The 26,544-nt window shown below is 37.3% G+C and overlaps 5 protein-coding genes across 6 annotated transcripts; 2 read left to right on the top strand and 3 right to left on the bottom strand.

The window, feature by feature from the left end:
• Positions 1 to 887: 887 nt before the first annotated feature.
• Positions 888 to 4,114, bottom strand: LOC113767839. Of its 2 annotated transcripts, none has more exons than XM_027312041.1 (3): positions 3,986 to 4,114; positions 3,747 to 3,835; positions 888 to 1,298 (listed from the first exon to the last, which is right to left on the bottom strand). In XM_027312041.1, the coding sequence occupies exons 1-3, from the start codon at positions 4,022 to 4,024 to the stop codon at positions 1,127 to 1,129; spliced, it is 300 nt and encodes a 99-aa protein (XP_027167842.1). In that variant the 5' UTR covers positions 4,025 to 4,114; the 3' UTR covers positions 888 to 1,126. The 2 variants fall into 2 exon arrangements, with proteins under 2 accessions (XP_027167842.1, XP_027167843.1); XM_027312042.1 differs by having other exon boundaries at positions 888 to 1,280; positions 3,986 to 4,108.
• A 2,116-nt stretch (positions 4,115 to 6,230) lies between these two features.
• On the bottom strand, positions 6,231 to 11,347 carry LOC113768309 (serine/Arginine-related protein 53). The gene is made up of 6 exons (XM_027312604.1): positions 10,554 to 11,347; positions 9,643 to 9,694; positions 8,002 to 8,091; positions 6,991 to 7,055; positions 6,695 to 6,853; positions 6,231 to 6,616 (listed from the first exon to the last, which is right to left on the bottom strand). Exons 1-6 carry the CDS (start codon positions 11,199 to 11,201, stop codon positions 6,566 to 6,568), a joined length of 1,065 nt encoding a protein of 354 aa, XP_027168405.1. The 5' UTR covers positions 11,202 to 11,347; the 3' UTR covers positions 6,231 to 6,565.
• Positions 11,348 to 12,495: 1,148 nt separating this feature from the next.
• LOC113769453 (formin-like protein 8) lies at positions 12,496 to 15,264 on the top strand. The gene is made up of 2 exons (XM_027313898.1): positions 12,496 to 13,745; positions 13,908 to 15,264. Exons 1-2 carry the CDS (start codon positions 12,871 to 12,873, stop codon positions 15,262 to 15,264), a joined length of 2,232 nt encoding a protein of 743 aa, XP_027169699.1. The 5' UTR covers positions 12,496 to 12,870.
• A 3,334-nt stretch (positions 15,265 to 18,598) lies between these two features.
• LOC113767316 (protein EDS1-like) lies at positions 18,599 to 21,118 on the top strand. Its single transcript, XM_027311363.1, has 3 exons — positions 18,599 to 19,121; positions 19,282 to 20,073; positions 20,192 to 21,118. Exons 1-3 carry the CDS (start codon positions 18,798 to 18,800, stop codon positions 20,894 to 20,896), a joined length of 1,821 nt encoding a protein of 606 aa, XP_027167164.1. The 5' UTR covers positions 18,599 to 18,797; the 3' UTR covers positions 20,897 to 21,118.
• A 2,620-nt stretch (positions 21,119 to 23,738) lies between these two features.
• LOC113767889 lies at positions 23,739 to 25,940 on the bottom strand. Its single transcript, XM_027312092.1, has 3 exons — positions 25,674 to 25,940; positions 25,148 to 25,214; positions 23,739 to 24,976 (listed from the first exon to the last, which is right to left on the bottom strand). Exons 1-3 carry the CDS (start codon positions 25,755 to 25,757, stop codon positions 24,069 to 24,071), a joined length of 1,059 nt encoding a protein of 352 aa, XP_027167893.1. The 5' UTR covers positions 25,758 to 25,940; the 3' UTR covers positions 23,739 to 24,068.
• Positions 25,941 to 26,544: the final 604 nt, after the last annotated feature.

The following is a 26,544-nucleotide window of genomic DNA, read 5'->3' as shown; positions in this document are numbered from 1 at the left end:
TCAAGAAAAAGATAATAGACAGGGAATTTAGTTTGTCCATTGTGTCCAATAAGACAACCATCCCATTCTTTTTGCAAATTTCCAACAGGCCTTGATCTGAAAAGCCTTATCATGGTTGCACTCTATGGAAAATTGCTCATGTGTTACGTTAGACCTTCATTGCCTACATTCAAGCTTGTTAGACATGCAACCTATCACATTGTCATTTGTATTTCATGGATCAGGCTCTGGACAAAAAAGAACTGAATATCAACAATTGACAGGCCATTTCTGCTGCCTTTCCATTTGTAGCTTTTAATCCTTGGAGGATCATTGTACTTCCTCCGTCCCATTTTGATAATCCTATTTTCTTTTTTCGTCTGTCCCAAATTGTAATCCACTTTCCAATTGAAAAATGTAGTTGTATTTTAATTTTTCTAAAATACCCTCATTCAATATAAGTTGTTGTTACTATAAACCTACCCATTTAATGAGAGTTGATTCTTTTTTTACTATCAATTCAAGTTCCCATAAAGTTGTACTCTAATTAATGTGAGGGTATTTTAGGAAAATAGCTACCTAAATTGATTGTTCCAACAAAGTTAACTATTTTTTCTTAAACTGTGTGAAAAAAAAAAATCAAGACTATCAAAGTGGAACAGAAGGAGTAATATTTTACCCCATTATCTAAAGCATATGTACTGCTATATTTTCCTCTTTATCATTTTTACTTTCATTACATGATTCAAGACTATTTAACATTCATAAGCAATTTTTGAACAGATTATTTCGAATTTAACTTCATCTATCGTTATAATTCAAGACATAATTCACTGAATCCCTTGCTTGCTAATTATGTGCTTCTTCTTACTCTTAACATCAAACTAATTCTCAATAACCAATACAAATTTGGGCATAATTACACGCGATGATCTCCTCCTAGTTTTGAATAAAAAGGCAAATCCAAACAGTGGTCACGTCGTTACAAAATACTCCACCATACACAAAGCAGCATGCTATTAATACACTCTCAAACAGATTGCTTTCCACAGCTGTTTCAAGTCTCATGTCGGAGGCAATAACAACACGTTAGATGAAAATAAATGTTACATCCCATAACTGTTTTTAAGTTTCATACTAGAGGCAACTAGTTCTTTTCAGGTTCGGTGAAAAAGCTGTTGATGGCTGGCATGATTTCTGGTTTCCTATTGCGGACGTATTTTCTCAGAGCGTGCTCGGCATATTTTTCTCCCTCGGCGAAGTTCTCCAGCACTCCAGCTGCCCTATCTTGCTTGGCTACCCTGAACAAGAATATTTTTCTTTACCGATGTCATATTCATATACAAGTACGATGTAGTCTCTTTTTTTTTTTTTTTTTTGGGTCTTCACGCTCGTAGTCTAGACTCCAGACGAGACATATTTTACTATCACATGCAAACGCCCATCAGGTAAGCGCTCACATGGGCGTAAAACTGCAAACTTTTCCTCCTTTTTAAGGTTGTAGTGCACGCTAGTTTCTTTTCAATTAAGAGCATGAACCGTGTTGCCCAAAATATAATTCAGTTCCACTTCCACCATTATTATTATTAAAAAGCTTTAGAAGTAAACTTCACTTAACAATAAAATACTAAGAGAACTCCAAATTTAGACTCTAACAATACCCGTCCAATCACGTTACTTTTACATTATCTATCCTTAAATCAAACTTAGTAGTAATTAATTTCTCTAATTTCCAACAAAAATATATCCTCGTTATCAAATTTTGAACTAAAAGCGTACAAATGTAATTTCTTGATAACAACTTCAATATTTTCTAATTTTTGAATTAAAAAAAACTCAAAAACTATAAAAGCTATTCATATAAGGAAAATTTTCTCCACGTTCTACAAAGCACGGTTCGCCGCAATTACTCAAGCCATAATACCAATGGCTCCGTTTCAAATTGACCTATTTTTCAAATACAATGTTACAATAACACACAAACAAAAACAGTTCAAAAAACATCTCATCTATACAATATATCAAAAACAACTCGCAAATATATACAACAGAATTTTAAAAAATTAAATTTTATAATATTTTCCACCTATCACCATCACCCCCTCACTTCCTCCTTCCCTTCCCCCTGTCTCCTCCCTTCCTCTTCCTTCCCACCTCCCAACCCTCCCTTCCCTTTCCTCCCGCAATCTGATCGTGGCTAGATCGAGAGAGGGAGGGGAGAGTCGGGGGATGGGGGGGGGGGATGGGGGGGGGATGGGGAGGGGAGGAGGAAAAGGGATGGGGACGCGGGAGGAGAAGGTGGAGGAAGAGTGAGGGAAAGGAGAAAAGAGGAGAGAGAGGGTGGAAGCGGCGGTCCGTGGGGGTGGTGGCAGTGACGATTGTGGGTGGTAGTATTAATTTATAAAAAGTAGTCTAAAAATATTTTAATCTTCAAAGGTATCCCAAAATATATTTCAAAAATTCCTCCAAAAACATCACAAAAAACATCTACAGTAAAAGATTTTCATATTTCATATATACCGATACAGTAAAATATTTCAAAAACACCCCCCAAAAACAGTTATTCCGAACGGAGCCGAAATCCTAGCAGGCTAAATTTGTACGCTTAATTTTAATGTACAAATTAGATATTGGAATCTAATGTGTTGGGTTGACATACCTTGCGATCATTCATTCGACGAAGAAAAGTCTCTTCCTATAGTGCAGTGGTGATTTCGTGATATCAAGGGAGCTCGAGAGATGATAAATAGGTAAAGAGTAACAACATTAGATTCCAATATCTTCCCCCTCTTTTTTTGACACACAAACGAGAGTGGTACTCCAGAATGAGTTTCAGGCACTCCATCATTCCTTTTTGCTAAATTGACACAAAAAACCTATAAGATATTTTAATAGACAAAATTACCCGTCTATGCATTCACTTGAAACTTTCTCTACTTGCTCTCTTTTTTTTTTGCGGTACATTGGAGGGCCAAAGCCCCGTTACATAAATCAAGACTAATCTGGTTACTGAGTGAGACTCCTTGTACATCTTGGCCTAAAAGGTTCCAAAGAGTATTTGGAGGTCCCTAAACGTGTATCAGCTTGTTTTCCCAGTCCTTGTCTAGCATAACCCGTATCTCCCTGAAAAATTTCTCTACTTTGTTTATTCAATTCGCTACGTTCTTCCACTCTTATATCATATAGTCTAAAATTTCTGTACCACTAATGATAAGGTAAATTCATAATAACTATCGATGATTTTATGAATGTTGTTAACTATGAATTGTCTAGTAGACTTGAGTAGAGAACTAACCTGCTTTGTGGTTTGGAGTTGTCTATCACTATTGACCTCGTTCATCATAGTTTTAAGTTTATTTAGGCCATTTAAGTAAAGTAACTTAAAATGTAACAAAGTACAGAGATACTCTGAACCAAAGAGAAACAGAATGGATTTAGCTCTAAATAGTGTCAAAAAAAATGGTAAGCAAGACACCACTTTACGTTTTGTTCATCAGAAGCTAAGTCATGAACCTGCTTTAGACATCAACACAGTCTGTATTCTCTGCAAGGAGAGCATTTACCCTTTGTTGAAATGAAAATTTCTAATTTACACCTCAATTTTACAAAACATATCTCTCTCTCTGTGTCTGTGTGTGTGTGTGAGCTCAGTCATGCACCTGCTTTAGACATCAACACTACTGTTATGCTTAGACAAACGAAAAAATTAAAGATAAATTTTTTTTTTTTTTTTTTTAAAAAGGACAGTAGAACTATATGTACAGTACCTCACTTCAGGGTTGATGCAAATATTCCGGACCAACTGAAACCCGCAGATCCCTATGGCAACTCCAACTGCCGCAAATAATGGATATACCTATGTTATGCACACCAAAAGCAAACTACAGTCCATAAATAGGAGAATAATCAAGATATTAACATAATAATAGACATTTATTACTCTGCTACTTTGGAAACATAGTGGAGCTGAGGAACAAAAAATAAATAAAAATTAAGTTCGAGAGACCTCAGGCCTTAGCCAGCGATTCACGGAGGAAGAAGCCATTATTGAGCTGAAGACCACGATAAAGATTTCAACCAATCTGAGAACAAGAGGAGAGAGATGAAGCTGAGGTTTGACCTGCCTTTTCCCCAAGTGCTCTGCTTTTATCCCAGGATAATTTCATAAACCTCCCCTAAGATATCTAACAATTTCACTGAGCTCTTTGAGGTTTCAAAAAATTATATTTACCTCCCCTAATTTGAGATTTTTGATTACCAAACCTTAGACTAGGTCAAAAATTTAATCGAATATCCCGAAATTAGCCTCACCTTATAAAGTTCATTTACTTTCTATAGCAATAATAACATACTTAGCACAAATATAAGAAAATATTGTCGAAGTTTCAATATCAAATTTATTGTTTGATAAGCAATTGTCTAATGGTGCTTTATCAGGGATACATTTCTTTTCTAAATTAGAGAAGAAGCTTTGTGGATTTTTGGATTAATGAAATTATCATAGTTTGATAGTAGTTTTAGGCTTTTTTTTTTTTTGAGTTAGTGTTTCTTTTGAAACAAAAAAAAAGGATTGACAAATAAAAATTGAATTACATTAAAAGTTCTAAAAAAAAGCCATTAGTTTAACATTTAGGGTCAGTGTTTATAGTTCCATAATTTTACTAACAAAAAATATCAAAAAAGGAATAAAAAGAAAAAGAAAAATTATAAATTTCATATATGCATATTCAACAACAGAGTTTTATTAAAATGCTAAGACTAATATTGTCATTTAAAATGAACAAAAGAAGTAAGTGTAATTTTTAAAATCTCAAGAGAGCTTAGTAAAATTATCAAAACCTCAAAGAAGCTTTTCGAAATTATCCCTTTATCCTATCTTCTTGAAATTGATTCGTTTAGTGTTATTTATGTATAGATAATAGGGATGTCAACGGGTCAAATTTGAATCCGAATCGGGCCCAAATCCGTTAATTTTTTCCAGGTATGGATTGAGAAATAATTATGGTATCCAAATTTGGATCCATACCCATCTACTCTAATAAAAAAGCAGGTCGGATACAGAATATAGGATTCCGACTCGGACCCGAATAATACATTAATAATTATAAAATATAAATATTTCTAAATATATTCTTTTACTATATTAACAAAAGTATTCTTTTACCAATTTAACCAAATTATTCGTATTTCAGATAAAGCATCTAAGAAATTAGGATTTGGAAGAGGCAAACTTGTTTGACCAAAAATGTATTCATTACAAGTTGCATATAAGTACTTTTTGTTAAATATCCTAGGATCATGTTGGACCTTTTTTTGTTAACATGGATAAAAGAAAATGAATGATATATGTTGGGTCTTTTCTTTTCAAATAGACCCAAACTCGACCCAGGACCTGTCGGACTTGGTTCCAGAATCTTAAACACAAGATCCGTCAGGTATATGGGTCGGGACCGGGTCTAGTACATTAAAACGGGTTCAAGTTCGAAATTTTCAATTCCGACTCGAATCCAACTCGTTGATAGCCCTAATAGATTATCCTTAGGTTGGGGAAGATGAAAAGTTGATTGGATATTAAGGTTTTAAAACCTAGATAAAATCAAAATAGTTACTGAGTCATGGGTCACTAATTCAATCATTGAACTACCGTTATCAACACATGATGCTATCAATAAATAAATAAGTAAATTATATATTATGATCATACTTATAGTCATTTTGCTAATAAGGTCATAATACAGCAAACTAAAATAAAAGCAAAATAAAATAAAAGCAAAGAAAAAAAAGCCATAATTATATCAATATGACAAGATTAACACTAAGAAAACAAGAATCTTACTTTAGAAAATTAATAAATTGCAAAGTAAATAAAAAATCATAGATAAAGAAGTCAAACTTGTGCATAGTTTAAGCACAAAATTGAATTTTGTTAGAGGGATTTGAGAGATTAATTGTGTGATGATAAGCACAAAAGCCTATTTCTTGCCACTAGACCAATTTCTAACTTAAAGACTTATGAAATATTATCCATGATGAGCTATTTTTTCCTTTTCCTTTTTTAACTTATTTTATTTTCTTCTTCTTCCTTATATTTTCTCTCTCTCTCTCTCTCTCTCTTTATATTTTATTCTTCCTTTAAATTACTTTCTTTTTATTTTTCTTTCTCCTTTTCGTTGACCTCACCTTTCTTTTGTATTTTCTTCTCCAGATTTGAACAATCCAACAACATGTAATCACAAATCTGGGAAAAAAAATTAAAGGAACAAATATGCCACTTGTGAAACTTTTGAAAGTAATCTTTTTTCTCAGTCTTTCAAACTACAAATAAATCCCTTTTAGGCTTAATTTACACTCCGACCAATTTCGGAAATATAATCCCTGCAATTCAGCTGAGACAACAAGGGATCCTTGGCTTTGGCAAACGTGGTTGGAAACAAGCATTTCTCCTCCTCAAGATACACGACACCATCCAGAGAACAAATTACTACAGAATGAGCAAATTACACCCAGACATGGTCAATAAACTATCTGAGGGCAACCAATTTACTTCTCTTTGCCGGATGGAGATGTCATCATCTTCTTATCCAGATTATTTTTTACGTACACAATGACGCCAAGAACCTTGCTGCATTGCAAGTACCTAAGAAAACATATTTTGCACAAACATATGAAAGTCATACGTGCAATGCAATAAGATTTACATTTAAATGTCTCTCACCTGGTCACTTAAGAGGTTAGTAATTTGGGTACTTTCATGTGTCTCTTTCTTGACAATCCCAGCTTCTTCTTGTTCAGCTGTTTCAGGATCAGCTGGACGTGAAGAAACTCCAAATATGGCCTCATCATGAGCAGCTCTTGTTTCTTTGTCCCTCCTTGCCTTCAAGATATTCACCATCAGTAATACTTCCAATTTTAAATAAAAGGGCTGAATTTTCATTAATACAATAAACCCTATTGACCTAACAGAACCATTTTATGGGCACAAAACATGCAAATAAAGCAAGGTGAACATACCTCTACTGTTGCAAACCGAAAGCTTTGACCAATGTGCTTCACTAGGGCTGCATCATCCTCCACAGCTGCATGGAGAAAACTTTGAGTAAAATATGTACATAAAACCGATCTGTGTATGATTCACATACATAGAGATAAACCACCTCACTGCATAGATCAAATACAAGCTAGAACTAATTAGATGAGCAGAATGTAGATCATGTACCACAGTTGGAATAACACACAAACTATTGTACAGCTATAAGCCAAAATACATATTGTACAGATGAGCATCATTCAGGTATACTGTACAGCTATAAGCCAAAAATTAACGCAGAGTGAGCTTCCAGGTGCAAAATATAATAATTAAGGTTCTTTAACATATCGTTGATCTATCTAAAAGAAAAACTATACGAATGCCATGAAAATTTTCACGTGTCCATAATCTTAACTTTAGGAACTAAAGAAAACCAGCAATCCTCATTCCCATTGCCACACAAAAGAAAACTAAATTAACTAGGTAGGAAAGATCAAGAGGATCGCATCATATACTCTAAATTGTTGTTCGAGTCACTAAACAAGTTGTAGCAAAATCTGATTTGACCTTTCACTCATTTAAGATTTGGCCTTTTCTATAACCATCAACTTTTCAAGGTTTTGCAACTCTGCTTTTGCTGTGCCATTGCAGTCCTCTATTCCAGCCACTAGGCTACACTACTTGGGGATTATAGCTAGGACAAGCAAAGCAAAGGGTGACCACTATAGAATGAATGATGGTTGAAAATATGATTATAAGGCAGTCAAAAATGAGAGGAAAATAAAAGACAGGGAACCAAATGCAATCTCACAAGGGCCACTCTCAAGTCAACAATGTTTTAGAAGAGGCCTCCATATAGATGCTGTTTCCCTTCACAAAATAGAACATAAAAAGAAACAATGCACAACTTAAAATCTCAAAATTCATCAATTTTCATATCGTAGTAAGTTTGACAAAGCACAATCACTATAAAACAATGCTGCAAGAAGTTTAACCTTCAATCTCCTCATCATCCAAAGGAGCATCTCTGTCAAAGTCAAACCGCTCCCATCCTGAGCCAGTACCCTTTACTTCATCCTTTTCAGCTGCAAGAAGAATACCACATTAACATCTTGATTGGAAGAGACATAAGTGCAGGAATGTTCATAAAAACTAGCTTTCCAGTTCATAAATATATAACTTTGAATAGTATGCACTATCAAGATGAAATGTCAATCAATAACCAAACAATTTTTACTCTAACAGCCAGGTCTATGCCACCTGCAATCCACCATTATCACTTGGTGAAGAACAGTCAATGCCAAGAACTTAACATCATCTCATATGCCATCGGCCTCATATAGTAATTGTACACATGAACGCACCTCAAGATGGGCATCTCAATTTCTGGTCTCCCTTTTAGAGGCTTTGACACCAAGCTTATGCAAAGTGGAAGGTTCACTGTCATCAATTGGCGTCCTCCTTAACTATGAAACATGATTTGCTTTATACAAGACTCTTTACTACATTATCCATGGGAAGAAAGAAATTTGAGAGAAATAGTGAGAAAACATCTCCAAAGAGAGAGAAACAAGCCACTTCTGGCCATAGCGTCAGTCAATGTTCCAGCAGCCGCCAATCCACTTAAAATCGTGGTACCGACTGGGCAACGGACTCATGCATAGTCTCACCAAAGAACTGAAGGAAAAGCTTGAGCAAAAACAAAGGAAAGAGGTGGGAAATTATTAATTCAAAAATCCTATAAAGTAGTGGTGTCAATCACAACCCAATTATATTGACTCGCCCAAACCTGCCCGCCAATAACCCACCCAAACCTGTCCATTAATTTTTGATGGGTCTAAATGGGTGCCCAATTATACCCATTTAATTGGTGGGTAGTAAGTTGATTCAACTCACCCATTTAAAAATAATTATACATTTAAACTCAACTTGTAGCGAGTGTTAAGCAAACAAATTTGAATTTCTTACCAATTTAATAACAATAAAATATCGTTATTTCTTGTCCAATAACATGCAAAAAAATTAGAAAAAAAAAACCAGAATTTAAGTGACTTATAAATGGGTAATTGGGTATACCCATACCCATTTATTAAATAGGAATAAAGGGGTTGACCCAATTATACCCATTACCCAACTATGATCTGGCAAAAATCTTCTTTCAAACGCAGGAAGAAATTTGTTTACCTCTGCACCTGGACAATCATAAGATCGCCAAGAACAAAGAAGCCATAAAATAGCATTCGCAATCCAAATAACTCATTAATTGACTTTTTATGCCCAAAACATACAGTCTATTTTCTACCGTTCAAATATCCTGCGACACAATTTTATATGTCCATTACCTTCATTATTTTTGCAGTGCAAGAAGTTTCAACGTTTCCTCTCACTTAATCAAAGTATCTCTGGCAATTGTAACATCACAAGCCTTAATGCACGTGACTTTGTCAAAAAAATAAATCATGTCAGACTATTTTTCAACAACCATCTACATGAAAAACATATATTACGCATCAGAGGTATAAGGAAAACTTGCCCAAGCCAGAACAAAAGCCTCTTTTGGCAGAAACATACAACATATATACCATAATTTTGTAAAAAGTAAAGTCACATCATTTTACAGCGTGTGCTGCCTTTACCTGCTTCAGAAAGTTGAAATTTCATCCTGGCTTTGATTTTTTCTGCTGGCGTCTGTTAAAGGAAATAAAAAAACTCTCATCAAACTAGGGTAACATTAATCAGATTAACATGAAAAGGCAACATCACAATGGCCAATACAACAAAGTTAAGGAAGTGCTTATTTAGTGCTTATGGCTGGTAATTATCAAAGAATGGATCAAACTATCATTTATTACAACAAAGACTCTTTTGAAGCAAAGCTATCGTTTATTACAACAAAAAAAACAAAATATAGACACTAAAATACTGTGTAAAATATATTCTTATGGGATAGATAGTATCTTCACTTTAGACAGCATCTACTTTTCTCCAGCAGCAACTGAAAAGATGGCTCTTTTTAGTTGATTTTCAGGGAGAAGATTTAAGCTCTTCGATGTTTAAAGTTGAATAATCGACCGTAGCTACAACCCCAGGAATCAACTGAAAGACATGTAGATATCCAAAACAAGTTCCTGGTGAATTGCAGATGCACTATACCATGTACATTGGCAAAGCCCCAAATTCAATGGGCAAATCACATACACATGCCATCTAAATGGTTACTTCAACCTCTATCAGGGACCATTAAAACAAGTCATTTTATATTCACTGGGAATTCCTCAAGCAATAGGCACCAAAACGATCTTCCTTCCCCCACCCCATCTCCCAAGGAGAAAAACAGAATGGCATATCTTGAGGTAAAACAGCAAAATTTCAGCCCAAAGAACAAGAAAATCACGAAACAGATTAACAAACCAAGCTTTAGGACATGCTTAGTTTTTGCATTCTATAACACTGATGAATTGTCAACGAAATTAAAACAGGTACGAAGAGTAGACACTTGCAGACAAGTTTGGGAAAGTAATCTTTCGAAATCCTAACAAATACATACCATTTTGTCATAACCTTCAATGGTTTCCGCATACTCAACCCTGCCATCATTGTTTCTCTCTTTCTCCACCTTTCTAGCAGTACTATTCTGCGAAGATTTTCTCTGCGTCGGCGACTCACTCCTTGAACTCCTCCTACGCCCCCTCTCCCTCTCCCTCTCCCTACTTCTACTTCTATACCCACGCCTTCGCATTCGATAATCATCTCGGCTGCCACTCCTGCTCCGGCGCTTCGAATGCCTTTCGCGATTTCTACTCGGGCTTCGGCTCCGGCGCCTTGAGTGCCTTTCCCTTTCCCCGCTCCGGCTGCGATCACTTGAGTGGCTACTGTCTCTATCTCTGTCTCTTGAAACCTCCCTGGTCGAAGCTGTTAGGTTTTGGGGTTGGTGGGGCGTTTTTTTGAGCTTGTTCTGGATGGATTCAAGTTGAGCCTGCTTGTCGAGCTCACCGGTTTTCGAAGGGCTCGAGGCTTTAACGAATGTGCTAAGAAAAGATGATGATGATGAAAAGGAGGGAAGACCTGAGCCTCGGGGAGGAACGGCCTCCCTGTGTGATGTGGAAGAGAAACCAAGGCCTTGTTTGAACCTAGCGGCTCCTTCTCCCTTGCGGGTTAACTCATCATATAAAGCTGCAGCTTTTTCTTCCTCCATTTTCCGGCGATGCTCCGCGGCGGTGTTGTGTCCCTCGGTGGACGGATTCAAATCGCTTAGTACTCGTGCGGACTTACAGAGTGCTCAAAGCTGATTCAGGGAAGATTGGGCTGACATCTTGAATTTGGAGTTCAAGGGGAGCTTTGGGCTCCAACTGAAGGGATCATTGGCCTGTAAAGTTATTTTTTAAAAAAATAAAACAGAAACCAATATTATTAATAAACTAGATGGCAATCGTCCATTTTTACCTTCCCAATAAAATTGAGCCACCAATATAATCATTTTCCTTCTAACCTAGCAAATATTTTTCGGTACATCTTTTAGCATTTGTAATTGCACGAAATAACTAATTGTGCACAGGATAATGTTAAATTATTTTCATTCTTCAACAATTTGTTAATACATTTAATTTAAATATATTAATACTTCACTCCTAAAACTATTGCGTTTCCTCTATAGCAATGTACAAAATTGCCGTTATACAACTAATTTAATTGGATCACTGTCACCAAATCACAATTTATAAATAATCATACTACAGGATGTTATTACTCTTACAATAACATAATCATGGTTATTCACAAAACAGAAATTATTTATTAATTTATCCACAAAACTAAAAGTTTAATTAAGTAACATAATCATTTATCCACAAAACTTATGCAATAATCATGTTTAAAATTTATTTGTCCACAAAGCTAACATAATAATCATATTTAAAAATTCAAGTAAGTAACATAATTTTGATTATCCACAAAACTAAAAATTATCTATTACTTTAATATGCAACGATATTTATTCGTGTAAGTGAGTTAATTACTTGCCTCTAAAGATGTAAAGATGCTACCACTAAGCCAGCAAAATCCTTTGAAATCTACTCAGCAGACTTTGGTGCCGACACTGGCTGCAAAATACATAATAATATTATTATTATAATTAATTTTATTAGATAATGAAAGTAATGATATTTTAATAATTCAATTATCTCATCGGAAACAACGGAAAGTGAGAGAGAATTGAGGTTATTTTTTAAAAAATGACCAATTCAAACGAAGTCCAATGTGATACAACAAAAGGCTTTACGGACCACAAAAAAAACTTCGAGGACCTCAAAGTCAAAATTAAAAAGTTTAGGGACAAAAAAATAACCAAAAGCAGGCCCATGAATAGAAGACAAAGATGATGTTTTCAGCAAAATTGATCAGTGTTCGTGAATAGATAGATTATACCGAGCAAGATAGCAGTTCTCTTCTCTTGAGTGCGACCAAATTGAAGATGTCATCCTACCAAAAAATATATATAGAGAAAAAGGAAAGTGAATAAAGATTGTCATGCATGGTTCAATACTCCCTCAAGATAAGCTAACTTGACAAAGCCAGATTACAAACTCACACCAACCGTCTGACACTTTCCCGGCACAAGAAGTTATTAGTATTTTGTTAATTCACTGGACAAAGACATTGAAGACCTTAAACTAGCCAATTTAAAAAAATCAACTACCCTCTTTGAAACTGTCAACACGAAATAGGTATGCACTTGAGGATAAACATTCATCAGCAGGAAAGACACAAGTTTTTGTTACGATCCCTTTCCAATTCTCAAGATGATGTGCGTCTTCCCATGTCCTCCTCCTTGGCTAGAGTGACTTTTTTTTTTAACTTGATCAGCCATGTCACAAAATCGAGTAGTTGCTACTGCTGTTGCAGCCACGGCTGCGAGCACCTTACTCGTTGCAGGAATTTTATTCTACTTCGTCTACAGATTCACCGTGGCTCGGCAGCGTGAGAGGGACAAGCAGCACAATTCGAGTTTCCACAGAGAGATGACGCCGTCGGTGGCGGTGACACGTGAAGAGTTTATGCAAAATGGTGGAATTCTTAGAGGACTAATAGTTGATGAGAATGGAAGGGATGTTCTTTATTTGAGAAAAGCTCAAGGTGGAAGGTTTACAAGTTGTTTTTCCAAGGTTTGGTTCAATCCCATAAATGAAGAAGAGGAAAAGGAAATGGATGGCAGGGAACTCAAGCCCAGCAGCAATAGTACTGGTAGTCCTGTCCCGGAAATTCCCTTGCTCCCACGGGCATCATCACATCATCACAATTATCATCATGATGCATTTGACATCCCCGGTGATCATCAGGCAGTTACGCTGATGGATCATCCACCAAAGCAAACTTCAGGCCTGTTACATTTTACACCACCACCTCCACCACTAGTCATTCCCCCGAAGCAAAGCCCTCCACCACCACCACCACCACCTCCGCTCGTCAGAAAGACCGCATCCTTGACCCTGTCCACGCCTCAACCTCCCCCTCCTCCGCCACTTCCAGCAAAAGGAGTTCCAAAACCACCAAACAGATTTTCGAAACCACCAGCAGTTCCATCCAAAATGAAACCAGCTGGATCACTGCCTCTTCCACCCAAGCACGGTAAAGGTGATGCTTCTTATCATCAGACCAAACTGAAGCCACTGTACTGGGATAAACTGCCGACAAATACTGATCACTCCATGGTTTGGCATGAGATCACCGATGGATCTTTCCGGTAAGTTCATTCATGTACTACTAAATATATACAGTGAGATTTAACTACTAGTATCATCAAGTTGAAAATTTCTGTATTTCCATCATAGATCTCCTCTTTGGCTCTCTCATCTCAGATGGATATATGTCAAGTCACCTTTGCTAACTCTTTTGCATTTCAAAGGTTTGACGATAAACTTATGGAAGCTCTCTTTGGATATGCCGCCCAAAACCAGAAACCCACAGAGGAAAGGAGTATTTCCTCTTCAAATTCATCCACGGCTTCTAGTCCAGCTCCACCTGCTCAAGTTTTCATCCTTGATCCTAGGAAGTCGCAGAACACAGCGATTGTACTTAAATCTTTAGCCATCTCTCGGAAAGAAATCCTGGATGCTCTCCAGGAGGGTCATGGACTGAGTGCTGACGATCTTGAAAAGCTAAGCAAGATTTCGCCAACTCCTGAAGAAGCAGCCAAAATCCTGCAATTCAACGGGAACCCCACAAAGCTTGCAGATGCCGAGTCTTTTCTCTACCACATCCTCAAATCTATTCCCTCGGCTTTTATCCGTCTCAATGCAATGCTTTTCAGGTCAAGTTACGATCCTGATATCCTTCATCTCAAGGAGTCTCTGCAAACACTTGAATTGAGCTGTAAAGAGTTAAGAACTCGAGGAATTTTCCTCAAACTTCTGGAAGCCATTCTAAAGACTGGCAACCGAATGAACGCTGGAACTACCAGGGGAAACGCTCAGGGTTTCAACCTCAGCGCCCTCCAAAAACTTTCCTACGTGAAGAGTACTGATGGAAAGACTACTCTGCTTCATTTTGTGGTCGAACAGGTGATTCGTTCTGAGGGCAAACGCTGTGCCAATAATACCCGAAATCATGAAATCAGCGGCAACAGCAACGATACTAGCAATAACTGTAAAGGTGATGAATGTTGGGATAGCAAGACTACCAAAGAAGATGTAGATAAAGAGTACCTAATGCTTGGATTACCAATAGTTGAAGGCTTAAGTATGGAGTTCTCAAATGTAAAGAAAGCAGCCACCACAGACTATGAGAATTTCATGGGTATGTGTCCTGCTCTCACGATGAGGATCCATGACATCCGGCAGCTAGTTTCACGCTGTGGAAGCAGTAACGAAAGAAGTGGATTTGTGAGGGAAATGAAAGGGTTCCTAGAGGAATGCGAGGACGAGCTTAAGGTGGTAAGAGAGGAACAAGCAAGGGTGATGCAGCTTGTTAAAAGAACCACAGAATATTACCAAGCTGGAGCTTCAATAGACAAAGGGACAGATCCACTTCAATTGTTTGGCATTGTGAAGGACTTCTTGGCCATGGTTGATCAAGTTTGTATCGACATTTCGAAGAAACTTCAGAAGAAACCATGGCCTACTGCGATTACAAGTGCAGGATCCCCGCCTTTATCACCATTAGCACTATCCCCAAAGACTCCAGTCAGGCTCCAAAACTTGCAGTCACATTTTGTGTCACAGGAAACTGGGACGTTATCGAGTGAATCAGAAGACGATTTCTGACAATATTCAGTAATGACTAATGAGGTTTATGTACAAAATTCGATAGTGCACAGAATGTGGAATAGGAGAAATCAAAGTAGACATACTGAAAATTGAGGGGTTTTTTCAGGGTAGCCCGTTCAAGGATCATTAAGATGGAGCATTTCAATTTTGGAGAAAATTCAATTAAATGACTATCTTCTTTCTTCAGATAATTCACAAGGATAGCCTTAGGAGTTACGACAAAAAAATTGCAGGACATGTTTAATAAAAGGGATAATTTTAGAAACCTCCTTTGATATTTCTAACTATTGCAAGTAGCTCCCCTTTAGTTTAAAAAATCACACCTATAAACCTCTATTATTAGCATTTCAGTAATAACATATACCCAATATGCTAAATTTGTCCTCAAAATTCCTAAAATACCCCTTTGTTACGGGTGGAAGGGGGAGGGAACTCACTCATGAATTTCTTTCATGCTGTAACTATTGCAAACAACGTAACTATCATCCTAACGAATTCAACAAACCAGTTCAACTTAATTCCCATTTTCTCACAATTTTGTTTGGCCCAAATTTAGCATTTCAATTGACCAATGTCACCATCCAAACTCTAATCCAAATGGCTGCAACCTGCTAACATAATCTAACCTATCAAGAATACCAACACGGAGCAACCAAAAGCACTATTAGAGACCACATCCATATCTTTGGTTGGAAAGAGAAGGTAGGAAAAGGAGTTGGAGAGAGATGGTAGGAAAAAGAGTAAGAAAGAGAGGAGAAGAGTTTGTTATGAAAGATTGGTTGTAGTTGTAAGGTCTTTTTGGTTTGTAGAAATTATACATAAATGAAGGATATTACAGTCATTTTATTGCATGAAGAGAAATTAGTATAATTATTCAAATTTGAAGGGAGGTGAGTGAAATTGTAGAAATCTCAAGGGAGGTTCCTTAAATTTTCCCTTAATAAAAAGCATATGACCCCTTAAAAAGCCTATGACCCCTTCTCCGGTTAAACTTGATTCTCCAAATAACGTTACAATAAATGTCCCGTAGTACTGCAAAATCTAGATACCACACAAGAGGGATGGCAAAAGACAATTTAACACATAAGATAAAAGCACTCATGTTTCACATATTTCTCTTTATAGAAGGACAAGAATAACACGAGGATAAAGTGAAAAAAGAAATCCTTGCACAACTCGCATGAGTGATAATTCACATCTTTTCAGGATTAACATACCTATTCAATATTCCCTTATCCATAACTTAGTGGGTAGACCTATTATACTTTTCTTAATAGACTAGTTGAACTGGGGCCTGACACTTGTGTGTCAGGTTGCCCAGGCTATCTTTTAGCTCGTTATGACTGGTGTTAATCAGCTGTTCGCATTAGTTTGTCTTTAGGGTGAATCAATTAATAACATAAAACATTGCTGCAGATTTTTTTTTTTTTTTTTTGATAAAACATTGCTGCAGATTGGATACAACAAATTTTAGCTTGTGTTTGTATTCAAGATGAATCAATTAATAACACAAAAGATCGCTGTAGATTGCATACAATAGAAGCATTTTTTTTATTTATTTATATACTGCTGTATATTTATACGTGTATATACAAGGGGAGTATTGGTGAACGAGTATGAGACATCCCAGATTATTGTATTTCTGCACTTCACAGATAATAGATTGCACCACAGCAAGATGATACACGCTAATCCAGTTACCCACTTGATAACTATTGTACTTCTGCCATGACTAAAGCCAAACAAAAGATCTTCCTTTGAAGTTGCTTTTTGCCATTCTCAACCAACCACTGGAATGCATCCAGCCAGGCCACATTGCACGCAAGTGGCAAGCACAAACCGCATGATATTCACATACACTATCTTTCCATAAGACTCTAATTTGTAATTAAAAGAAAAACAAAAGGAAAACAATATCCAAAAAGTGAACAGAACACCAACTGTTCAAACTACAAAAGGAACAACTAATCCTTTTCAACATGCTTTCTCTTTTAACTCTCAGAGACATTCCACCCAACTTTCCAGCAATGATTCAACCATAATCAAGCAAATACAATTGAATATTCAATTTCAAGTACTTTACATACAGCCAAAACTTCCTAAATTAGCACAAAGAAGATCCACAGAAAGTTCTGATAGTCATATTAAGAAAACAATCAACTATAACATGAACAATGATAAATGACCATGAAGAAACTACAGACCACAAAATTAATTGACTTGATTTCCAAAATTAGAAATTCAAAACCCTCCTGAATATGCTACCCAAGTAATTCAAAGAATCGTGTTAAGCTAATTGTTTCAATTCATTGCACCAGCATTCATCCTGAACATTCTACTTGATTAAATCAAACAAGAACACGATGGATCCTTTGTACCTAAATTTCTAAACCAAGCACAGAAAACTAAAGGAGCTCTAGTCACATAGAACCTCTACTCCAAGCAAAAACTCAAGATTGACAAGTGAACAAAATTGGCAAGCAAATTGCAACAGAAATCACTAAATTTATAAAACAAGAAATGAATTCAACAACATTCAGTTAGCATCTCCAATACCTCCATTAAAGTGAGGAAAAGCCGCGGGCAGCATCCTGAACCGGCTATTTAGCATCTCCACGTCTCTGAACAAAAGCATTGAAATGAAGCTTCAATTGCTCACAAGAAGGTACAGCCACCGAGGCAGAGCAACCTACGAAATTCTAATATCATGATCTTTCAACAGATCTAAGCATACATCGAAGTAACTTCATAAGCTCTTTCTGGAAGCTTCTAGAGGTTGGAGAAGCCATCCACGCCCTAACAACTTGATTTCCGTTAAAAAAAAAAAATTTGCCGGCAACAAAGCTTGAGATAACTGATCAAAAATTTGGAGAGAATGGAGGAGCAGAAAACCAACGAAGAAGGAAAAGAAGAGAATGGAGAACCGATAACAGTCGATCGTTTGTGGATCTGCAGAGAAACCAAGGGGGATTAAAATTGAAACTCGAGACACCAACAAGAAAATTTTAATTTTTTCCATCATATGTTTATTATTCTCAACATAAAGGGGGAAAAACCGTCTACTCATCAAAAATTCTCACCAAACCATCTGCAAAATAGTGCCGTCATTTTTTCCCAGGGTTAAAAAGACAATGAAAACCCTCGTCCACAAAATGTGAGGCCCGCCCACAACTCAAGGGCAAAATAGGGATGCGTGACCATCTTCGTCTTTTCACAACAGCCAACCATAATTCACCCCTCTTGCTGCAAATTCCAATTCTCCACTATTTCCTTGTTAGTTGTTGTCCCGTTTCAAGTAGTAGTATAGGAAATTAGGAATAGCAGCCTTGGCAGATCGATTGGTTCACGGAAAATAATTAGACAATTAGAACAACTTCTTCGAAACTTCCTATTGCTCTCTCTATTCTAAATTTCTAATGCTGGGTAGGCAGTTTCTATGCCAAGTCAAGCAAGAAGGTAAACTCTAATAAAGAGGCATATATTTGGTGGTGGCGCTGGTAGTTGGTTAGGAGACACAGCAGAAGCAGAAGATGGCGCTGGGTGACTCTATCGGACTTAAGGAAGAGCTGATCAAAAAAGCTTGTAATTTAGCCATGAAGGCTCATCTCAAGTCGCCAGAGAAGGCGTATATTTGGGAAAAGACGACGCGCAGCTCAACAGAAGCAGTCTGCGCCTTTCCTGGAACGTGGGCCGTGACTGATTGGTACAGTAGAATGCCTTTTGGGGAAACCAAGATCAATATTGCCTTGTTTCCGTCTCTCAAGAGTATTGGCATGGATGAGCTAGCTCTAGTAAATGAAGCTTTTTCTTCCAGATTTGAACAACTTTTATGCAATTCGCAGCTGGAGAGGGAGGTAATTCATCAGATTATGTTTGCTTTTTTTGGCTGCTGCTGTCTTTTTGTTAGATCATTAGCTTTCTCTACTGTTAACTGTTTTTGCTTTTAGCGCGGATATATCAGTAGACTCGATTTCCTATGTTGACCTGTGAAAAAAAAAAAAAAAAACTGTTCAGGTGGAAAAAGCATTGTCGGACAGAAAGCAGATAGTGTTCGCCGGACACTCCTCAGGTGGTCCAATTGCCTCACTAGCGACCATCTGGTTTTTGGAGAAATACGTAAGGACTAACAATTACCAGAAACCGCCTTACTGTGTGACTTTCGGATCCCCCCTTGCTGGAGACAGAATTTTTTCGCATGCTCTCAGACGAGAAAATTGGGCTCGCTATTTTATACATTTTGTCACGAGGTATGACATTGTGCCTCGCGTCATGTTCTCTCCTCTTTCATCCATTGAAGCGGGACTGCAGCAAATCCTCCTCTACACAAGTTCAAAATCTCCATACTTTCAGAATGAATCCATTGGAAATTCCAGTGGTGTAACATCCTGTTTTATGGTTGTCATGAGAAATGCATCGGCTGTAGCTAGCCATGCTGCTTGTCATCTCATGGGATGCACAAATTTGTTGTTGGAAACTGTGTCCAGCTTTATCGAACTCAGTCCATACAGACCTTTTGGCACCTATATCTTCTGCACTGGAAATGGAAAATCAGTTATCCTTCAGAATCCAGATGCAATCCTGCAGCTGCTGTTTTATTCGGCTCAGCTAAGCTCTGAAACAGAAATTGCGCGCGTTGTTTATAGAAGCTTAAACGACAATTTGAGCTATGAAAATGATTTACAGGATTGCTTAGAAATGCAAAATGTTGTTCATTTGAACAATCTTTTGGAACTTCCTTTGTCTTCACATGCCAACACAAATGATGAAGCAGCACAATTGAACACTGTTTTGAACGATCTCGGCCTGGTAAGGAATACTTTCTCCTGGAGTGTTTAAATTTTTCAGCATTCAACTCATCTTACAATTTCGTATAACCTGGATTGCTTAGTTTGAGCTAAATTTCACGTGCTTCTTCAAATTCTAGAGTTCAAGAGCAAGGCTGTGTCTTCGTGCTGCTGGGGAGTTGGAGAGGCAGAAAATACAAAACCAAGTCAATATTGATTCCAACAGGGATAGCATACGAAAAGGACTAAACGAGATACAAGCGTACCAGACCAAATGTGAAGTGCGCAAGGTAGGTTATTATGATGCCTTTAAGCTTCAGAAAGACATAAACGACTTCAATGCTAATGTCAAGAGACTGGAGTTAGCAGGAATATGGGATGAAATCATCGAAATGTTAAAAAGATGTGAACTTCCAGATGGATTTGAGGCTAGGAAAGAGTGGATAGAACTTGGAACCATGTTTAGGCGGTTGGTTGAACCTCTGGACATTGCCAACTACTATAGACACTTAAAGCATGAAGACACAGGACCTTACATGGTAAGGGCTAGGCCAAAACGTTATAGATTTACACAAAGATGGCTCGAACATGCTGAGAAAATGCAAGCAGGATCGAGCTCAGAGTCATGTTTCTGGGCTGAAGTGGAGGAACTCAGAGCAAAGCCATTCGAAGAAATGAAGGAGAAGGTTGTCAGCTTGGAGAGACGAACATTGAACTGGATACACGACGATCATCTAAGCAGAGATGTTCTCTTTGAGGAATCAACCTTTTGCAAATGGTGGAGAAATCTTCCTCCCAAACATCAATCTGAATCTTGCATTGCAAGGTTGATGAACAACATTTAGAGAAGCCTTGTTCCTGCTTTGGCTTTCATCTTCTGCACTGTCACAAGTTAAGAAGTTTTTCTTCATCCTCCGCGTAGCACCCAAAAGTACATTATCCCAAAAAAGTGACATGTCTTGGTACTTAAATATATTGGCAAATGTTAACTTTTAATACTTTTTGCTCTTATCTTTAAAAATGGCTGTTGAAAATGGTTTTTACATCGAAACCATGGATATTGTTAAGCAAGAACAATTTCTCTGAACATTCAGAGCTAGAGCAGCCAATAGAGCTTATAAACACCACAAAGATTTAAAATAAAGCTCCCACTTCAGCCAAAAAACGAACATTAAAAGTAAATAAATTGGCTCATCTTATTTCTATTATTTTGGGAAACTTTTTATGTCGCAGGATCATCTCTTAACTTCAATCTCCTACAAATTATTTACCAGTCAAAGTTTAGATATGCCTTGTTTAGATGTAGCCATGCAGGGAATTTTAGGATGAAGGGTGTAAACATGGCTCGGCATCGCTGTCGCCTGTCAGGGACGCAATTGTTCAACAATGAATCCCCAAAATTGTAAAATATAATGATCAAATTGGCTTAGGAAAATATCAACTTTGCTCCTGGTCACATGAACCGCTGCGGGATCTTGATCCCTCGGCTGGATTGCTAATGGAATCTAGTTCTGTTTTTCACATCTCCTACTCCTTCCGCACACAGCAACTCCTTAACAAATATGGATAGCATCTAATCACGAAGCATTTACACGTTTCTTGGCCAGGTGTCGCCGTCACCAGAACAGCAGACAGAAAAATGCAGTGGATGCTTCATAAAGAATAAGAAATAAACTCACAATGCAAAATTTTCACAAAAATGATTTGTCAATAAACAAACCAAGAAACCTAGATGCACGAAGGGGAAAACGTATGAAGCTCTTCAAACAAATGGACTAAATCTTTGCATCATGTTTTCGTAAGACTCATTCCATTAACAAAAACTGCAACGACGAATGAAGGGCACCACAGTCAGCAAATTTATCCATCCAAGCCATTCTTAGGTGCTCCTGAGAACCAAACATCATGCATATGATATAATGCAAGTACAATTCCACTGGACCAAATTCCTGGCCTGCTGCCATCATAGAAAGAGATGCTTATATCTCCTCATCTCCCACATATTTGAAAATGTTCAACATTTTCCCCGAGAGATCAACAATGTAGGCTATAACCTGCAGCTTTGGACGCCTGAGTTCATCATAGAGCGTCAGGTAAGACTTGAATGAAACAGAATAAGAAGGGTAGATGGCTATTTTCTTGGTTTTAAAACTCAGAAAATAAAAATCCAAGTATATACTGGTCCATCAAACCGATACCAAAGCTTTCTAAGCACGTCTACAGACACATGAATCAAAATGCACACATTAAACTTGACAATCTGCTCAAGGACATAGCCAGAGACAAACAAAGAATAGGAGGCAACTACTAATGTCGATGCTCCCACCCACTTACCCAGGAAAAACAGTAACTGATATAGCAACAATATGTGCTACAATGATGAGCCTCTAAAAAGAGACGAAGCAGATGTAACCAAGAAGATTGCCATTTAATATTCCAATACTTTGCTAACATAAATGAATGAACAAAGTTTATACAATAATCAACATACAGTAAAGGCAGAAATAGTGACAAAAAGAGTAAAGTTATCATCAGAAAGGTGCAAGAAAATGAAAGATAAGAAAATTTCTCTACCACTAATTTGCCGTCCTCCCCCCACTACCCACAAGCCTTGCTAAATTAGGGGAAGTCAACATCAAATAATTACACAACCACTAACAACCAGCAAAATACATGCATTCAAACTGGAACATCACCTTACTTGCAATATTGAACAGTGTGATATCCACAAAATGTCAACTAAACTGTCCAGCAATAGGATTTCAGCAGCAACAGCCAAAAGCAGATTCCATTTGAAATACCATTGCTCTGCAACGTAAGCAACTCTTCCCTGAGAGGCTAATCACATCAGCCTGTGTGTTGATGCGGATATACCGATTTCACATACCTAGTAATACCAGGTTATGGAGCAAGGGAATCCCCGATCAACCATAAGTTACACAATGTGGTCTTGAACACACCATTGGGAAGTAGGAGAGCAAATCTTTTCCATATCACTCATGCCATAGACACATTGATTGGAAAAATCTTTCTTCCACACTTATCAATCTCCATCATCTTAGCTATTTTGTGTCAAAACACCATTTCAAGGGGTAGAAGTACTCGAAGATATTTTTCCGGATATATTAATAGCCGTGTTTGCGAAAATTTAATTTTAACAGCATATAAACGGAAACAAGAAAGTATAATGACAATATGCAGCACAATCTGAGAATATTGAAGCCCTCTGAACCACTAAAATCTTTGCAATACCAACTGCTCCAAGCGGTTTTCAACACCTATATCATTTACTCGTTTCGATAAAATTTCAGCAAAATAAACAGAGGAAAGACTTGACTTTTCCCTTTTTTCTTTTTCTTTTTTTTGTTTTTTGTGGGGGGGGGGGGAGGTTGGGCAGAAGGGTAGATCAAGATCAAGCTTTTTGTTTTCCCCACTCTCTCCTACCAAACAACCAAAAGCTAAAACCTGTAATGGATTAATATACAGTAGTAATACTCTGAAGGTACAGCTGCCTCCAAGCATTTCTCTAATTGTGCCTAAAGTATTCCACACTAAAAGCAAATATCTCATGCACCAAAACCAAGGATAAACTCTTGAAGTCCAAATATTTGCTTTGGGTCGCTAACAGAAAATAAGGAACAGGACACAAACACATATATAACTGAACAGGTCGCTACAACTAGTAGCTTACGTGGATATATTTTGAATTTATTTCATTGGTAACAGTAAATTAATCCAGTACACGAAAATTCACTCCATAAGCTGTTTTCAATCCAATATTATATGTTCAGTTTCTATACCACATTATCTATTCACATAATGAGCCTTCTACATTAGCACAAGCATCATAGAAATATGGATCAAAATCATTAAACCATATTAATACTCCTGTGCTTGAAAATCACTCCTATACCAACAACTAACGCTACTAAAATCAGAGTCTAAAATTATAAAGCCGAGTGATACTGCATGAGGGAGGGAGACGCAGCATACATTAAAGGGAAATAGACACTTTTCCTAAGACCTCGTTATCATGCTACAAGAACGACCCAATCGGTATGTCAGGCTGCCTCCATCCAGAGTTGCCTCCCCCTCAACAGGATCATAGTTATACTGCTTACGACAGCCAGGACAGCGCCCATCCTCCTCAAGAATCCTCTTGTGGCAGAAAAGACAAAGCCTGAACCCACAAGAACAAGGAAGAAAACTTGAATCAGTGAAGTCCAGATCCTCATAGCAGATAGGGCAAGATTTTGGTATGGATGCAGCATTCTTGCAACCCCAGACAGATCCACCACAGCCATAATGCCTATCTGAATTCATTGGGAAACTGTACTGCTTGGACAAGTTGGGCAAACTCTGAGGTCTAAAAGCATCGTCAGGCCTCCATGCACAGCAATTCACTGGAGCTCTCTGCACTGATACCCCATTCTCTGGCTTTTCTTTCGAAATATCAATACCAGAAACTGTCTGGTGATTTACATCTGACTGAGAGTCAAAATGGGCAATATTCTTATCCACAGGAGCTGTACCAATATGCAATTGCTGCTTCTCATCTGTAGCAGCCAAAGCATCAGCCACAGCCTCCCAATCATCCAAGCATCCATCCTCTCCATCTTCATCCTCTTCACTCATGCTTCCTGAACAACATCCACCACTGCTGCTACTACTGCTGCTGCTACTGCTCCCAGTGAAATTCGTACCGGAGTCATTGCCTCCCAGGACACTTCCAGTGTGGCTCATTGGGCTATTTGAGGGTGACTCAGAATCGCTGTAATGATGTACGGATCCACCATCATTCCCTTCCTCCACCCTTGGCCTTATTTCCAGCTTCTCTATGGCTCTGCCCATCCTATTGCCTGCAGTGGCCATTGGCTGAACAATAGTTCCACCATTTGATTCCTCCTTCCCACTCTTGTTCTTGACTATATAAATCCCAATTACCAACAGAAAGATGTAAAATTAAAAAAAAAAAACAAAAGATCAATTCATTTTGAATTCAAACCTAATAGCAGGCACGCTACTAGGGTTTTAGTACAAAAGATAAGAGCCTTCCGGATGTGAAAGCTACATGTAAAAGACATATATTTACAAACCTTGAGAGAGCCACTGCTCACGACGAGCATCGAGCTTGCACTGCTTCAACTTGGCAGACCGATTAACCTACAAATTCCCACCAAAAAAAATTTTTTTTTTGGTTTAAGAAAAAGATTCATTAAGCTAAAATGATTATTCAATTCCGTTATACAGATATAATCTTGAAAAAAAATAAAAACGTTCACAGGATGCAACAAAAAACCCATTAAAAGCATCCAATTTTCTCCAAAAAAAAAAATAATCTTGAAACAATATAAATAATCAAAAGATAGATACTCCTTAATTGAATCGGAATTCACCACTATGGACAAATTTGGCAGAATCGCATCCAAAATCAATATAAATGCAATCTTCAAAATTAACGGAAAAAAGGAGAAACCGATAACAAAATTTGCTCGAATCCAGTCAATAATCAACACAGGCAAATCAAAAATTCACCTGATTTGTTTAAATGATTGCATGCACGCACATTCATAATCACACATAATACATGTACATACGCATATATATATATATAATAATTACCCTCTTTTTCTTGGCGAAATCTTTGGCGTTAGAGGCAGCCGTAGGGATGTTGGAAGCGTTGGCAGCAATTGAATCAGAATGCATGGCTGAGTCGACTCGGTTATTCAAGGGCTAACAAAAACCCTAATTTGATCCCCAATAAAGAAAAAATATCGACGGAGAGAGAGAGAGAGAGAGAGCAGGAGAAAAAACAGACAATCGGATAACGGAAACAGCTCTCTCAGCTTCTATACAACTTTTTTTATCTTTACTCTTTTCCTTTTTTTTTATTGCCCTTTAATTCCAACGTGTGATTTGCCCAACGCGTCACCAATATATATAAGATTCCAGTGACAATTTTGCCCTTCATTTTTGCCTTATTTTCTGTATACAGGAACGTGGATGACGCGAAAATTAATACGGAATTGCGGCGAGGGTAATTTGGACGTGTGTGTTACGGTTTCAGACGGCCCCTAAGCGACGTCGCATACAGAAAAATGGGAAAGTTAAAAATTAGCTGAGTAATTAATTGGGAGCAAGGTTTTCAAAATTGGAACCCTATCTAAAATTGTTTCTGTGTTTGCAGAATCGATCATAAAATCAATAATAGATCCTACACAAAACATAAAGAGTACTCATACTAATAATTTAAGGTTTGCAATTCGCAAATAGAGCAATAAATAATTTAACTCATGTGCAGTCAATAGAATATTATCAATTAAAGTTAAAATTGTGCTATCTAAAAAATTTGTTGTAGTCTAAAATCAAAACAAAAATTTTGGGACTATATGTAACGTATTGTATTGCACGTGATCAAACTAAAAATCTTGTTTTTCTAATTTTTAAATCCAAACATAATTGATGGACAAGGTAGTTGGAAAATTTGACTTTA

Source organism: Coffea eugenioides, chromosome 4 (assembly GCF_003713205.1).
Source record: "Coffea eugenioides isolate CCC68of chromosome 4, Ceug_1.0, whole genome shotgun sequence".
Lineage (NCBI taxonomy): Eukaryota > Viridiplantae > Streptophyta > Magnoliopsida > Gentianales > Rubiaceae > Coffea > Coffea eugenioides.
The sequence above is the reverse complement of the archived record's forward strand: the minus strand, read 5'-3'. Positions and strand labels throughout refer to the sequence as shown.